Below are 15,511 nucleotides of genomic sequence, written 5' to 3'. Positions count from 1 at the left end.
TGACCTTATTAACTTTACGTGACGTCGAAGTGCTTATCCCGAGGCAGTTCAACGTCCCCGAGCACTCTGCCCTCAGTTTCAATTCTAATTCGAGCTGAAACGGGGAGTTAACTTACAGTATAACAAAAACAGTGGGAGAAAATCTTTAAGTTTTTAAGTAAATCTGTCTTACATTTTCAGTGCAGCTACATATTCTTATTCGGTTACAATGTGTTTACCAACTTCCCATGTAATACATTTCTGGCTACGCCCCTGGTAAGCCTCGCACTCTCAACAGACCAAAGCTGTAATGCGTTCCTCTGAGCGCAAGAGGGCGCACGAGCGTTTCCCCTCCGACCGCATGCAGTGTTTAACGTACAGGCAAGGTAAACGGTGTCACGTGACCGTTCTTTGCCATTGGTGAGTTTCCCCCATTATGGCGGAGGGGCTAGTCGTGCAAATGGATTGTCTCGCTCATTCCTTGCTTGTTTTGTGTCTCAAGGAGTACTTTTCACAGTAGAAGGTTGACGTTTTATTTGAGGACTGTTGTTTTTATGTTACCAGTCATGGCAGACCGTGCCATGGATTTGTCTGGTGTACCAAAAGAGGTTCGAGACCAATTGGCGGAGTTGGATTTGGAGCTATCTGAAGGTAAGGATGGGTGACGGCTGATGCTACAGCAGATTGTAAGCTAGCTGTTCATTGTGAGTGTCTAGCTACGTGAAGACATCAAGGAAGTTGTTTACCATGTCCACCTATCCGTTGGTATTTTTCCGAACTCCTTTAAGAAGTAAAAGCCGACGCGGACTTATAGTATTTAAGAAAACGCGGTGCCATCCGGCTCATTGTAAGCTAATACAAGATGTGGTAGCAGGCTGAGAAAATAAGCTAACACTACATGACAGGCAGCGGTACCGAATGGGGCAAAGAAAGGACTAACCGTTACCTCAAGTTTCATGAATTTATGTCTCGTCATTTCATTACAAGTTAAGGATATATTATGCACATTGTATCAGGTTTCTGGGACAAATCAGTGAACTAATGGAGGTGAATGTCAAAGACGCCGCCCGGCGTGCCTCTGTCTAGCTGTCTGGGAGACATTCTCAGCGACAATCTATTCATGTTAAGCTCACACTCTTATTTCAGTCCCGTGAATGTTATTGATCTATTATTTTTTTTTCCCAAATTGGTAAAAACAATGTAGTCTGGTTTGAGATATGTAAAGGTACATCCATTCACCATGGTATCCTTTTTATACAGTAGGTTAGGTCGACTTGTATTCCAAATTGAACGAGGGGAAGAGTACAGATTCCCACTGAACTGACACACTGTATTGCTCAACGGCTGTGACTCACATTTTGGGTTCTTGCTAGTGGGGAGAGATAAGCCCTGCGGCCATCCTCTTGGCCGTCCAGAGATGGGATCTGTTATAATGACTAACATAGGCCTTGTTTCCAGGTATCGTACTCATAGAAACTGGTGATGGGACCAGAGAGCTGCATGCACCTGTAAATTCACCTGTGACTTGCCTTTTCCAAAATTGCTTGATGCTTACTATTCAGATGTTTTAAAATCACATTTGATAATACAATTGTTATATACTTATGAACGTTTTCTTATGCAATCGCATGAGAGTGGGGGACTGTCTGTTTGTTTCTGTTTACACACGTGTCAACCGATGAAATCAAAGCCAACACCTCCCCCAAAACAGCTGGCCACATCCCTTACTTTGGTCACTGTCACGTCACTGTTAGCACATCCCCCTGATGGTGAAAACTTGACTGCATTATTTTGGTGAAATTCACAAGTCACAATCCTCTTACTGCCTAACCTACATGGTTGCTTGACATTTGCCTGAAGAATAAAGGCTAGCTTGTTTTTTGTTTCATGTTCTTAAACTGAGCACCCCTCACCTACTGTTGGGTGTACCTCCCCTTTCAGTCGATAAGTATTTTCATTGGTTTTGAGGTTCGCTGTGTTCATAGCAAACCCATGCAGAAATGCCTGTCGGGCTGCTTGGAGAAGAAGACAGGCCCATCAAATGCTCGCTTAAAAAGCAACTCAGTTCTACTGGCCCCCAGTGACTTTGGGGACACAATGAGCACCATTCAGCTGGTCCGAGCCGCCGTGGCAAGGAGCTCTGCTGCCATTTAGGCCATTCAGCTGAACTGGTTCTTTGTGCATAAGCTGGGAAGAGTAATCTCCATAGGCAGGGAGGAGCTGGTCATCAGTCATACTTGTGGAGGATGATGTGTAGTGTTTATAATGTCAGCGGGAGCTCGGCCAGCAGCAGACGTCTCCCATACCACCCTCTTGTGTGATGTCATCTTTCCACCAGTGTAAGGGTAGGTAGGAACTGTCGTCGGTCTTGACGTTGACCGGACATTGCTCATCTTCTCTATTCTGTTGACTCCTGTGTATGAGGTAGTAAGGATGTGTCATTACTTGCAATCTGCTAATGTCTTTGTAAATATGGGTATTTTACTAAGCAATGAGTGTTTTAACTACGACGCTTGCATGATTCATTGGAATTTTTGCAGGGCCAGCAGGGACTGAACTGGTCTTTGCCATGTCAAGGGAATCGTCATGTCTGCATTACACTTTCTTCTGCCAATGGCTTTATATGTAGGTCAACCAGTGTATGGAAGGAGCAGAAAAGGACTGTGCCCATTGTGTCATTAGGCGAGTGGGTTCCTTTGGCCCTAAGTAGAGGTGAAGAAGTCGTAGCACTAAAATGTCTCTCAGTGTGCCAGCCAGCCTGCACCACCCAGTCAGACATCCCCTCCGCCCCCTTGAAGAAAGCATGAAATGGAAATCGACTCTTTACCTTGCCATCGACTTTCCTCTGAGTTTCTGCGATTGAGACACCCAAGTCTGTGTGAGTGTGCATTATACTCTAACGACAAGTTGGAGTGCTTTTTTGTTTCACCGCTGGGGATTCCTTTAAGTGTTTCTGCCATACAAGTCAGCACACACCTCTCCAAAAATCCCACCCAGCATTTAGAAGTCACTTGCTAATGCCGGCTTCTATTCCAAATGCGTTATGCAGGATCATGATGCGGGTGTTTCACTGCGTCCTTAACCATAGTTAAGACAATGCCTCCTAATCAGAGCATGGTGATGTCATAAGCCTTCTCCACCTCAGCACTGCTTAGGGTCGGGGTTAGAGGCAAGCTGGCTATTCATTGTGTTATGCTTTATGAGACAGATTAGAGTTGTGACAGACGGGACACTTCCTCTTGCTCAACAGATCTGTTTCAGCAGATCCAGAGCTTCTCCTTGCTGGCTTGTCAACAACAGAAGCACAAAAGAGGAATAAAAAAAGATGACGCATTTTTCAAATGGAAACTGCCATTAAACTGCTGCCATGGCTCACACAATGTGTCTGGTTGGCTTATCTTTAGAGTGATTACTTGGCTTCCACTTAGAGCTTAGTTATACAACTTTGAGATAGAAAGTTATTTATTTTAATTATTATACCAACTTACCAAGTGGTTCATTGTATCATATACAACATATTGAAACACAAAGGTTTACATGGTAATTAATGTGTTATGATGGTAACACTTTTTCTCCAGATTGCTGTGATGCCGCCCTATTTCATACTAGGGCTGAGTTCACAAGAACCTGACCTGGTGAATAGAAATAATCAGCTTTTTGATAATAAAAAAAATCAGGTCTTGGGGACAAATCATCTGTCGATTTCAGAGCCAAAACCGTGTGTGTGTGTGTGTGTGTGTGTGTGTGTGTGTGTGTGTGTGTGTGTGTGTGTGTGTGTGTGTGTGTGTGTGTGTGTGTGTGTGTGTGTGTGTGTGTGTGTGTGTGTGTGTGTGTGTGTGTGTGTGTGTGTGTGTGTGTGTGTGTGTGAGAGGGAGATCATGAGCTTGGGATAGGGTGAATGTGTGTGAATAGTTAATGAACAGTGACTGTGGACCCCTCACCTTTCCCTGCAGTAGGCTGAACATGCCTCACATGCCAGAACCCAAGTGTTGGACCGTCACCATCACTTGGTTTTGTGTCCGTCTGCTGGTGATGTTCCTTCTTTCATGTTGAGGTTGAGGCATACAATCCGACAAAGCACCTACTTTATGTCATTGCCAAACAAATTGCTGAAACAGCGTAGACATTTATAAAAACACTGTTTTCCTCCTGATGGTGTGGTGACTCGCATTGAAATGTAAGGGCACTTTCCTTGAGAGAATCATCCCTCCTGAGTTCTTCAATTTCGAAATATGAAGTTTGTACTGTCACCAGTTCTGGAAAACTGTTCAGCAAACAGTTTTCCTTTAAAACCAAAGTTGGTAATTTCACCTGATTAATAAGAAACAATCTTTCTGAAATATGTACAAATGAAAAAAAACATTGCATTCCTGTGGGTCCCAGGAGTCTATGTAAACATGGATGTGGAAGTGCTAGGCGTGCTCGTTTAACCCAGCACTATTTTAACATTTATGATACTCGCGTCCCACGTGGGCTGGCTCCACAGCCAAACCATCAGTGTGTGGAGACATGAGGCATGTTTACACTAAGGAAAGCCTGCTGAACCATGATTCACCGGAGTTAGGTGTGTCCCCCACTCCGGGGCTGACACACACTCCTTGAGAGAACCTGTTTTTGTACGGCTGTACTGCCCTAATGTGTACTCAGTCAGCGAGCAGTATGCCCACCTTTCTCAACGAAACCATGAGTCACCACCGTGCTGAATGGATGAATGGCCCTCTCCCCAAGTGTCAAGGCCCCCTTCCCCAGTTAGTTGCCTCTATGCAATCCGGCCTCCCAACTTGGAAGAATGGGATCAGATACCTTGTTGAATCTCCTGGCTGACGCTGCGATTGCGCAAGCCTCCAACCTACTGCTCTAGTATCCTGCAGTCACGTGGAGGTAAGATCCTCCAGACATATGCTGCTAGCATAACAGACAGACCGCTAGATACTTAGTGCAAGTAGGGTAGTGAGGTGGTTAGTGCGTCAACAGCCTAAGGAGACTAGGCTGTTGACCATGGAAGGTACTGGGTTCGATCCCCGGTGTATGCAGCCTGCTGTAGGCATCCTTTTAAGCAAAAAGCCAGACTCACAATCTCCTGAAAAATACTCTATCCGTAACTGTAAGTCTCCTTGGATGACTCTGCGGTATCAATAATGAATAGCACTGTCATCTCAAGCCCTTGCATGAAGTGGACTTACTGAGCCCCTCAAATTCAACTGCATCTCTCAATTAAATCCACCGAGACGGAGGCCTCCTGGACCGAATGGAGTGCTCTTGGTTCACAATGGAGCTGGGTAGAGTTGTGTTGCTGCTCTCAGACACTGAACGCTGATGGAGAGGCCCTCCATGCTACCGCCAGGCTCTATTCGCTGCCTGGGAGTGCTTGTGACTGCGCTAATGCTGAAGAATGCTCTTGTGAATATAAATAGACCCGCCGGGCTGGGCAAATTCACTTTCATGGCTCAGAATGAAAAAAAAACAAGCGTCCCCCTTCCACACAAAAGCTCGGCCATTGTTGAAGTTTTAAGACACGCATCTCATTCTTGGATGTACGAGAAGTCCCTTCTATTTGTGCGGTGACAAAATCTGAGTCTCATGCTTGTGTTGACCACTGAGCAGGGCGCGGCCAGCTCTGGTGCAACACGGGGGAACATGGTTTCACATGCGTTGTTTAACTGGCCATCTAACACATGTGGGTCATATGGGGACCCGATGGCCTGGTGTGAAATACTGCAGCCGTTGAAGAGCTGCCTTTCTCGGGCCAGTCGTACAGCTGTTTGGTCCAGCCGGAACCAACAATCTGTATGCTTGTTAATTATTGAAAGCTTGTGAATTAGAAGGGCTGTAAATAGACACTGGCATCCACTCACAACTGTTCACCATCAGGTGATTTTATATTTTCTTCAGCATTGCCAGTTCCTCCTCTCTCTCTTTATCTCGGAACGTCTGTTTTGAACCCTCTCTGTATTGACTTCCGCAAGTCTTGATCACCGCTGACTGCATGGAAAATATGAGTTCCTCAGTTTCTATAAATGAAAACAACCCAGGTCACAGCAAGGGCTTATGGGTAAACTAAGATCAAAGGTTTATTTCACAGAGACAGACAAAGGTCTGTTTCTGCGCAGGCCATCCAATCACAACTGTCAATCACATTTTCCGAGTAGGCCTACCTACACAGCCCAATTCTTATCTGTTGTAATATCATACAGAACTAGAGTTAAAGGCGACACAATACATTTTCCAGCAAGTCCTCAGGAAACCCCCACCCAGACAGATCTCTATCTCCCTTCTTGGCCCCACAAAACACATTGTGTTGTAGGCTAGCTTGTAGTCGTGGACCCCTTTAATTCAGCTCTCCAGAGTATGAGGTAAAACAAAGGCTATGAAAACACATGGGTGTGGTTTCTGCTTCTTTAACCCCTCCGTGCCGACAACTCTAGTTCATTCTTGGCCTGATGTCTTTTCATCGACTTGAAATGAGGAGAGCAGCATCATGTTTCAACATCATTGGAATCACAACGTGGTGATGTTACATTGATTTATATCGGGACCTTGAAGGATCCAGCCATTTTGTTTTGCATAAACTGTGTCTAACGAGCAGAAAAAAGAGAAATCTGATACAGTTTCTCATTCATTTTAAATGTTATTTGAAATTCAATTCTTCAATGTGACTCTCTTGAAATGACAATGTTTACGTACACTTAATTTAATGGAGAACCCCCACGCCTAAGAGCTTGAGAAATTGTAACTGTTTCAATACCGGTCCCTTTACTAACCACAGCCATTTTAAACAAATTCTCTAATAGAATGAATAGCTGGAAGGGTTAACAACTAAGCTCTCTTTTTTGTTGTTGTAATGAAACACTATGTGGTCTTAGTCTTTTGCTTATGATAAACGGAGATGGTCGGCTTGTTCTGTGTTATTAGCACTTTTAGACCAAAACTCCAAAGTGTGTGTGTGTGTGTGTGTGTGTGTGTGTGTGTGTGTGTGTGTGTGTGTGTGTGTGTGTGTGTGTGTGTGTGTGTGTGTGTGTGTGTGTGTGTGTGTGTGTGTGTGTGTGTGTGTGTGTGTGTGTGTCAAATCAAATAAGACCTACGTAGTCTGGATATTCTCAAAACTAAGATCTGCCTTATTGCAGCACAAGTTGAACTTTGTTTTGATTCATCAATGCCTCCAACCTCCTTTTAACCCCCCCCACTGCTCCAACCGCCTTCTCCAATAACTCTTTTATAGATATCTGAACTATCAGGTTTCACCGTATACTCAATAATAATGGCACCCTTCTCTCATACTTTAATTGGCTGTTTAGAGGCAGACAAACTGTAGTTAACATGAAGCCAGTGTTACTCACAGTGTGACTACGTCATGAAGAGCTTTTGTGTAATGATGACAACCCTTTTACTGCATTACTTTCCAGGGGATGCTGCTTTCATCTGTAAGTGAGGGCAAATGTTCTGCTCTCTTTGATGGCCCTTTTAGTTCATTGGAGATCTGTGTAACCGTGGTGGGAGGTTGTTCTTCAGTGGGCCGTTGGTTTAATAATGACGGTATACCACGGCAGGTGGGAGGACGAGAACGTGCCCCGTCTAGAATGTTTTCAGCAAGGTACCCCCGGTCTCGCCTTGATGGAGACACCCCGCTAGTATTTCTTATTCACCTTTTTAGAGCATGCTTTATGAGCTTTCCATATTGGTAGAGACTCAGCAAAGCCGTTAAACATTCTGCCCTCTAAAACTCTCACATGTCCTGTCTTTGATAAGTAAGGTACCATTATCTCAACTTATCTCTCATCTAAAGAACCTTTCTGCTGCCATTTGGACTCTAACCATCTCCTAGGGACAATTATTTTTGCTGTTTAATGTTGTAAATTGCGATTTTCGTCCCTGTTGTGATCAGTTATTGATTTTATAGTTGCCATCATGTAAGAATAGTTTTACGTTCAGGTTATCAAATGTAAAGTCCTCCTAAACCCTTTGTCTTTTGGAATGTTCGGTCCGGTAGAGTTAATATACTCAAGTAAAAGTAAAATGTAGATGACAAGGTATGTTAGTTTGCATGAAACTGAAAATTCATCCCAAAACAGGAAGCAAGACCGTGTTGAGGCAGGGAGGGGTTGGCAGGTATTGCCGGTTGAGATGAAGAAGTGACCTATTCTGACCACCAGTCATCTATGCAAGGCCAAGGGAGTTCTTGTTTTCATGATTCGCCTCACGTTTATGTTTGGTCTTGTGTCTGTTCACCGCCGACCGCGTTGGACACACACACACACACACACACACACACACACACACACACACACACACACACACACACACACACACACACACACACACACACACACACACACACACACACACACACACACACACACACACACACACACACACACACACACACACACACACACTTCTTACTTTTATCACTGACTTTACCTATCATTATTATCAGCAACCTTGTTTCAAGTGATTAAACCGTTTAAAAACACTAAATAGCCTACAGCATCTTCACTTTAATAATCAGTGTTTATCATAGGAACAGACAGCTGCTGCTAACGTATTGGGCCTCACAGTAACGTTACTAGTTGTGAGTTTTAGAGTTTCGCTACAGTTTGCTGAGCGTCTAGAGCCAGAGAAGGAGAACGCGGACCACCGGGCTAACGTTATCGCTAAAAGCTAATCAGTCTTCACCTTAAAGCCTTAGGGCTCGAGGGGCTCCGTGGTTACGCAGTTGGATAGCGCATTACGCAGTTATAGATAGATGGATAGATAGATAGATAGATAGATAGATAGATAGATAAACACTTTAATAATCCCAGAGGGAAATTATTTTTGTCACGAACTCCAGATATACATACACAAATAAATAAATAAATAAATATTAAGAATAAAAGTATATTATTATTATAGAAGTATAACCACCGCTTAACGTGCTTCCCTGAAATAAAACCGGACTGAATTGAGTTTATTAGGTTTTTACTCTCTCCCTCAAACACAGACTTCTACTATCACAGACTATTTCCATATCGATATTATCAGCAACCTTGTTTCGAGTGATAAACGGACTGCGAGCGAGCAGAGCTGCCGCTTATGTTTCGATAACGTTAATGGGCTCACAGTAATGGTAGTAGTTGTGAGTTGTATAGGACTGGGATATTTATTACAATTTCTCAGAGAGTCTGCTGCCTTAACTTACCTCGAAACCAAACCAGACAAAACCTTTTGTCCTCTCCGCCGTGTGTGTGTCACTGCGCACATGCACAGCTTTCACTGCTGATTGGCTGTTACCTGTCGTGCGTGTAACCAGAGCGTGTAACCAATCAGATGGTGCTGTGGGTGGGACAATGCTGGAGAGACAGCAGACGGAGAGGCGCGGCTGCATCAGAGCCAAAATAACCCTGTTTTAAATGGATCTCTTTTTGGCCGTCCGATAAAAAAAAAGAGGCAGATGTCGATATGTGTCAAAATGCAGAATATCGGCGCCGATAATCGGTCGATCCCTAATCTACAGACCTCAAGTCAGGTCTGTGCCGGCCCAGTGACCCCCCCCCCCCACACACACACACACCGGCTGCATCAGTTCTGCTGTGACACCCGACACGTTGATGTTACTTTCGCTCTGACCCTCATTCATAATATTAAGTATTGTTTAGGTTTTATCCAATGAACCCATTTGTCCTTGGTACATTTTCTTCCCCTGTTACATGTTAACAATAACTGACTGTTTTTAAATTAACCCAAATTTATTGGAGGTGAAATCTTTTACCTGCCTCGGCTCATCAAACTTGACGTGACGGGCGCCAAGTTCGGCGTTGCAGCGGTTTGGCTGTTGATTCAAAGTCAGAAAGCGAATCGCACAGGAGAGGGAAGTGGCGGTGCACCATAAAAGGATCCCATGTCAGTGGCATGCTCAAACAGCCATGTTAGTGTAGGCCCTTAAGCAGAGTTGGGGAGTAACGGAATACATGTACCGGCGTTACGTATTCAGAATACAAATTATAGCTAACTGTATTCCGTTACAGTTACAATTTAAATGGTTGGTATTTAGAATACAGTAACATTGTTGAAATCAATGGATTACATGACGATACTTCTGTTTCAGCAGTTTATTCGTGCTTTCACACCAACAGCATTTAGTGCGCACTAAACGAGTTGGGTCCCCTTGGTTCGGTACGTTTTGCGTTGGTGTGAATGCAACCACCTCACTTCGGATCTGCCGACCCAGACCTCCCTGAACAGCTGGTCTCGGTTCGCTTCCAAACAAACCCTGGTACGGTTCGCTTGAGATGTGAAAGCGAACGCACCTTGGTCCGATCCAGTTCTACAAAGCATATGCCTCTTTGGACGTAACAGGCACCCGCTCAGCCGCGCGCATTATGGGAATTATTATGTTTGATTAGCGGTATCTCCAAGACTAGCAGCAAATTGTCGGAACGTCTGGGAATTTCGACAGTCAGACACCCACATAAAACGTATGCTGGAAAACACACATAAAAATGCCGATGATTGAACGATCTTCTCTCTCTATTTTAACGCGATTTTATAGGCAACACCACCTATGCACTTAGCTCAGTGATTTTTTTTTAGATGTAATAGCGAATATCTTTCGCATGAACATACCCTTATAGTCTTTGTTCCACTACAGCAAATTATATAAAATAGTTCACTTTCAGGGAGACTTACACAGAACACAGAAGAAGAACACACCAGAATAGGCCTGTTTAGTAAGCAGGATTTGATGCCGCATTCCAACACAATTCAATGTGGAAGTCATCCAAGTATTCAGAATACAATACTCAGATTGAGTGATGAAACAGAATACGTTACATATTACATTTTTGGGCATGTATTCTGTATTCTGTAACTGGATACATTTTAAAAGTAACCTACCCAACACTGCCCTTGAGGCAACCACACACCGGACCAACTGCCCGATTCGCGTCGGTAAATGAAGTTGGGCTATTTATTCTGGCCGACTCGAACACCGACATGGGCGGTACACACCTACGGGATTACAGCCGACGCCGTACATTCCGCGTTTGCGCGAGATGTAATGTCTCCAAAACAACAGGCAAAGCTCATCTGTATTGTGGGCCAAAAAACACGAAAACCAGAAGTAGCAGGTCCTCTCTAGACCAAAACACAGAGCACGCTGACATCACCAGTCACTGTTGTCAGCAGAGAGTGAGGTCCAACATTATTCAATCCAAGGTCAACAATCAAAACGATGCCAAACAATGCGTTGAGAGAGTTTGTTGACATCTTCTTCGATTACACTGTTTATCTGGTATGTTTACAATCCTCAATTCCGGGCTTCACTGATTCGCTAGTCAAGCTGCTAGCCCTTCACCAATCAGAATGGTAAAAGTATGACCGACTCGAATGGCCGATTACACATGATGACCGGCTGAAACGAACGCCGACATGGCCGATTTGAGCGACCACACCAAATAGACTCATGTCACGAAGCCGATTTTCGGTCCGGTGTGTGCTTGCCTCTATGGTGGTTTCTCAGTACCGGAGGGCGGCTTTTTCCGCAGCTCAGGCAAGGACCGAGCCACCCAAATCGGCCCCACAGTTTTTTCCGATAGTTACTAGTTGTAAAGGAACCAGTGCCATGGGGCTACCGTACTTATGCCAACCCTACACTTTCCAAACCTATTTATGTACTTTTAAATAACTCCCCTAGTGACACTGTATTTGTTTTACAGGGGGTTTCTCTGTGTGAACCTCACCATGCCTAATACAGACACTGACCTGTCACAACTGTCATAGCTGGACATGTGGATAGTGGAGGAACTAATTGCCGGGCCAATATAACTGCGACAGCTTGTCCCTAAGTTTAAAAGGATGCATTTGCAAACATCGACAACGACAATAAGGGTTTTCTAAAAGATTACCAACGTTTTGTTCACATGTAGTGCATGGCCGTATAGTAATCTTTTAACCTGCTGGAAGCATAACATATTACATATAGGCCCAAGGCTTGTGGGATTTTACTACCCTGCAAGCCCACCACTTCACAAAGATGAAAAGCAAAGATAAAGCACAATGAGAGTAGCAATGACGGCACGTTATTCATCCATCACGCTATAAATATCTTAAACGTTATTCCTAAACACCAACCGGGGAATGTCCTTGGAATGTGTCCAGGTAACAGTGTGGCTCCTTTGACCAACAGTAACCTCCATAAAGTGATTCATTGAGGACATTGTTTAGCTTGTATATCTCTTAACGTGGAACAGAACTAGTACATCGTCAGTGCTTGTATGACGTTACTGATCTGACTCAGTGATAGACCATCCATAACTCACCCCTCCCCCCCCTGTTATCACATGTTGGTGATGTCTCTTTGTAAAAGCTTTAAACTTTATCTTAAATCCCAAAACCAAATAGTGGTGTTCTTCTGAGTAACACAGTTGATTCATTGTGGTATTGTAATGCAGTTGGAAGGTGCTGAAAAGGCCAGCCGTTTCTTAATGTGTGTAATGTCTGAAGTTATGAATGGTGTTGTAGATTGATGGACAGCCGGTTGCCTTAGAAACATCACTTTGAAGTTCACAATTAACAAAATAAAAGCCGTACACATTGATCTCTCTTATGTATTTTTCCATTTCAAATGAATATTACTCAGTGCCATATTTGTTTTAGCTCTTTATCGGTTCTTTGGAGCTTTGCAGGCTTCATATTGTGGTGATGCTTTCCGTGCCCCTATCTTTAGCGCTATGACATTTCCCATTAACAGCGATATGTATTGTTTACTCCACTATCTAGACTAGTCATAGGCTATCTATATGGAACAGTGGGTGCCTGCAGTTTCTTGTTAACATTTTCTTTATGAAGTCCTACCCAGTGTGAGATCTATTTAAAAACTTGCCGCAAAAGAATTTGTTCCAAATTCATTACCTCTTTGTAAACAGTTACTTTTGAACACTGGAACACATTGTAGAAAAAAAATCATCATTCAGTCAGATAAAGTTAGACTGAAAATGATTGCTCTGAATGTTGTGTCATGAAAAAGTCCCACTTTAAGTACGGTCACACTTGTTTACGGGGAATTTCTTCAAGGGTAAGAGTTGGTTTGGCAGTCATTGCTACTCTCAGTATAATATACAGGTTCATCTTCACTGGCTTGGTGCACTTTTATTTAAACTGTTCTGTTCTCCATAGTTAGCTCAGCGAATTGTACAAACAGCTGTGATCTAAAAGTGCTGCCTCAGCAGTCGCGAAATGTACGCACACCGCATATAGGCTTAAAAGGAGCCCTGCATGGGCCTGGATGCCAAATCTAAATCCCAAAAGTATCTTCAAAAGCCTGAAAGAAACATAATTTTCCCCGTGAGGTTGATATAATGTTTAGGTGTATTTATACTGTGTATCCTGAATACAGCCTTGTTACAGAGCCAAGCGGCCCGACTCGGTTTACATTGCAGATCTTCAACTTAATCTAATAAACCACACACAATTGACCTAGTTTGTTGTTTTCCTTTTAGCAGAAGGCTATAATTATTCAAGTGATTTCATGCTTCATTCTGGCGTGCCGGACTAGTCTGAATTGCTGGCTGGCAGTGCCTTGTGGTGTTCCTCTCATTCGGTCCTTCCTTCCTTCCTTCCTTCCTTCCTTTTATTAGTTATGACCTATCCCACGATTCATCTCGGCTTTTACTTTCAGCCATTAGTTTTTTTCCAAAGTCTTCGGTTTCATGTATCAGCATGTCATCATGTCGGTCTCATGTATGTCGGTTATATAGCTTTGGTTTGCCATAAGCCTTAAATTGCTGCGAGGCCACAGCTATCCAGGGAATGCTCCAAGTAAACAGACTAGTTTAATCGGGATGTGGCAATATGTGCTGGCATGGAAGGGTAGAGTGAGCTGGGCTTTGAACTCACATGGTCAAGAAGTATTTTCAGTGTGACTCAAGGACTTAAAGGTTTTATGCATGCTTCTGAGGCTTTTCTAGGCTGAAATGGTTCTCTTACTCTCTCAGTCACTCACTCTCAGTCACTCAACCTCCGACATCCAATGGTTTTCTCTAACCTACTCCCTAGACATAGATTTGCCCATCTTGGTGCCCTCAAGTGAACTCGTCCCAGTGGATTTGTAGCCTGCTTTTTAAATGGGACATGCTGATGCAGTGGCGAGAGAGCCCTGGGAACTAGCCCCCTTTTTTTATATTATGTATCAGTGTTAAGTAGTCCTTTAATGGCTAGGAAGTACACTGAATATAAGGGTGTGTGTTTCCTCTGCATTAAACACACCAGCATGATTAGATGTCCTGAAAAGACACACACACACACACACACACACACACACACACACACACACACACACACACACACACACACACACACACACACACACACACACACACACACACCCCCTCTGTTAACCTTGTCGGGTAACTAAGGTGAAATTACACAACCCTCTTGACTGATAGGCAGGTGGCGAGTGACAGCATCTGGTTTGGACACATTATTTGGATAATGTTGTTGTTTGTTCTTTTTGGTTCCTAGTCTGCCTCGTTCTCAGCTCAATAGTTTCTAAAACTACGATCCTGCAGGTGACGCCCTCTTCGCCTGTCAAAAATTAAAGCTTTCTGTGGTTGTTGAGTGACACTTTTAAATGATAAATGCTCTTCTTTTAATGAAATGTAATAAAATTATAGTCAATGACGGACGTTGTATCTGGCATTAGTTATAAGCAATTAAACCAGAGCTTCAGATATCCTTTGGGTGTTTGTTAAGATTCAATAATATTGCTTTCTGAGTCGACTGTGTTATTGTGAAATTAAGATACCTTTCGTAAAGATGATCAAGCTTTGTTTAACTGGATTTGATGATTTTTTTTTCACTGTGTTGTCATGCCGTTAGACTTGCACAGCAATACCTGAAATATCAGTACTATTAGATTGGGCATTTATCCAATTATGGATTAATCTTTCACTTTCACAAAAAATTCAACTAAGTATCATACATAATTTCTTTGTCTGATTAATCCCTCATCACCATCCTACAATGAGATGTGAACTAAAAGCCATAGAACGGATTTTAACCAACTCACAATATCCACATAACTGACATCCGTCCAGTTCTCGAATTTCTTAAATAAAATACCCTCAATGGACCTCAGATGGCTACCTTTCCACTGCTCTGTCCATCGGACTATTACTAGCAATTCAGTATTGTTCATCTTATGTTGTGTAAATTCTTCAATTTTGCGACCGCCTTTCCTTCTTTTTTTTTTTTTTGCACAGTTACTGATTAGACACCTAGTTTATCCCTATTAGACAGTCCTGCATCACAGTTTAGAAGACGGATGATATTATTATTTGACCTTCCAACACTTCCTTTACAACTGTAGCCAGATGGAGAGATTGGATCATTGTATATGGAAACTAGTAAATCTATGTTGGTGTTTGTGTAATCTGAGATTACAGATTAGGGAAGATCTTGGAGGATTAGTGCTGAACCGAAATTCTGAATGCTCTGGTATTTGTTTGTGAGTTAGAATTGAAATCTAAATTCAAGATTCAATTATTAATTTTTTTAG

General features: G+C 43.2%; 1 protein-coding gene across 2 annotated transcripts in view; it reads left to right on the top strand.

Moving 5' to 3' along the window:
* The first annotated feature begins 391 nt into the window (after window positions 1-391).
* dip2ba (disco-interacting protein 2 homolog Ba) overlaps window positions 392-15,511 on the top strand; it is a 42,149-nt gene continuing 27,029 nt past the window's right edge. For both annotated transcript variants that reach the window (XM_056599238.1, XM_056599229.1), the window contains exon 1: window positions 392-630. In XM_056599238.1, coding sequence (XP_056455213.1) covers window positions 534-630 — 97 coding nt within the window. In that variant the 5' untranslated portion in view covers window positions 392-533. The remainder of the gene's footprint in view (window positions 631-15,511) is intronic.

The sequence above is a fragment of the Gadus chalcogrammus genome, chromosome 1 (assembly GCF_026213295.1).
Source record: "Gadus chalcogrammus isolate NIFS_2021 chromosome 1, NIFS_Gcha_1.0, whole genome shotgun sequence".
NCBI lineage: Eukaryota > Metazoa > Chordata > Actinopteri > Gadiformes > Gadidae > Gadus > Gadus chalcogrammus.
Note: the sequence above shows the minus strand (reverse complement) of the source record. Positions and strands in the feature narration are given on the sequence as shown.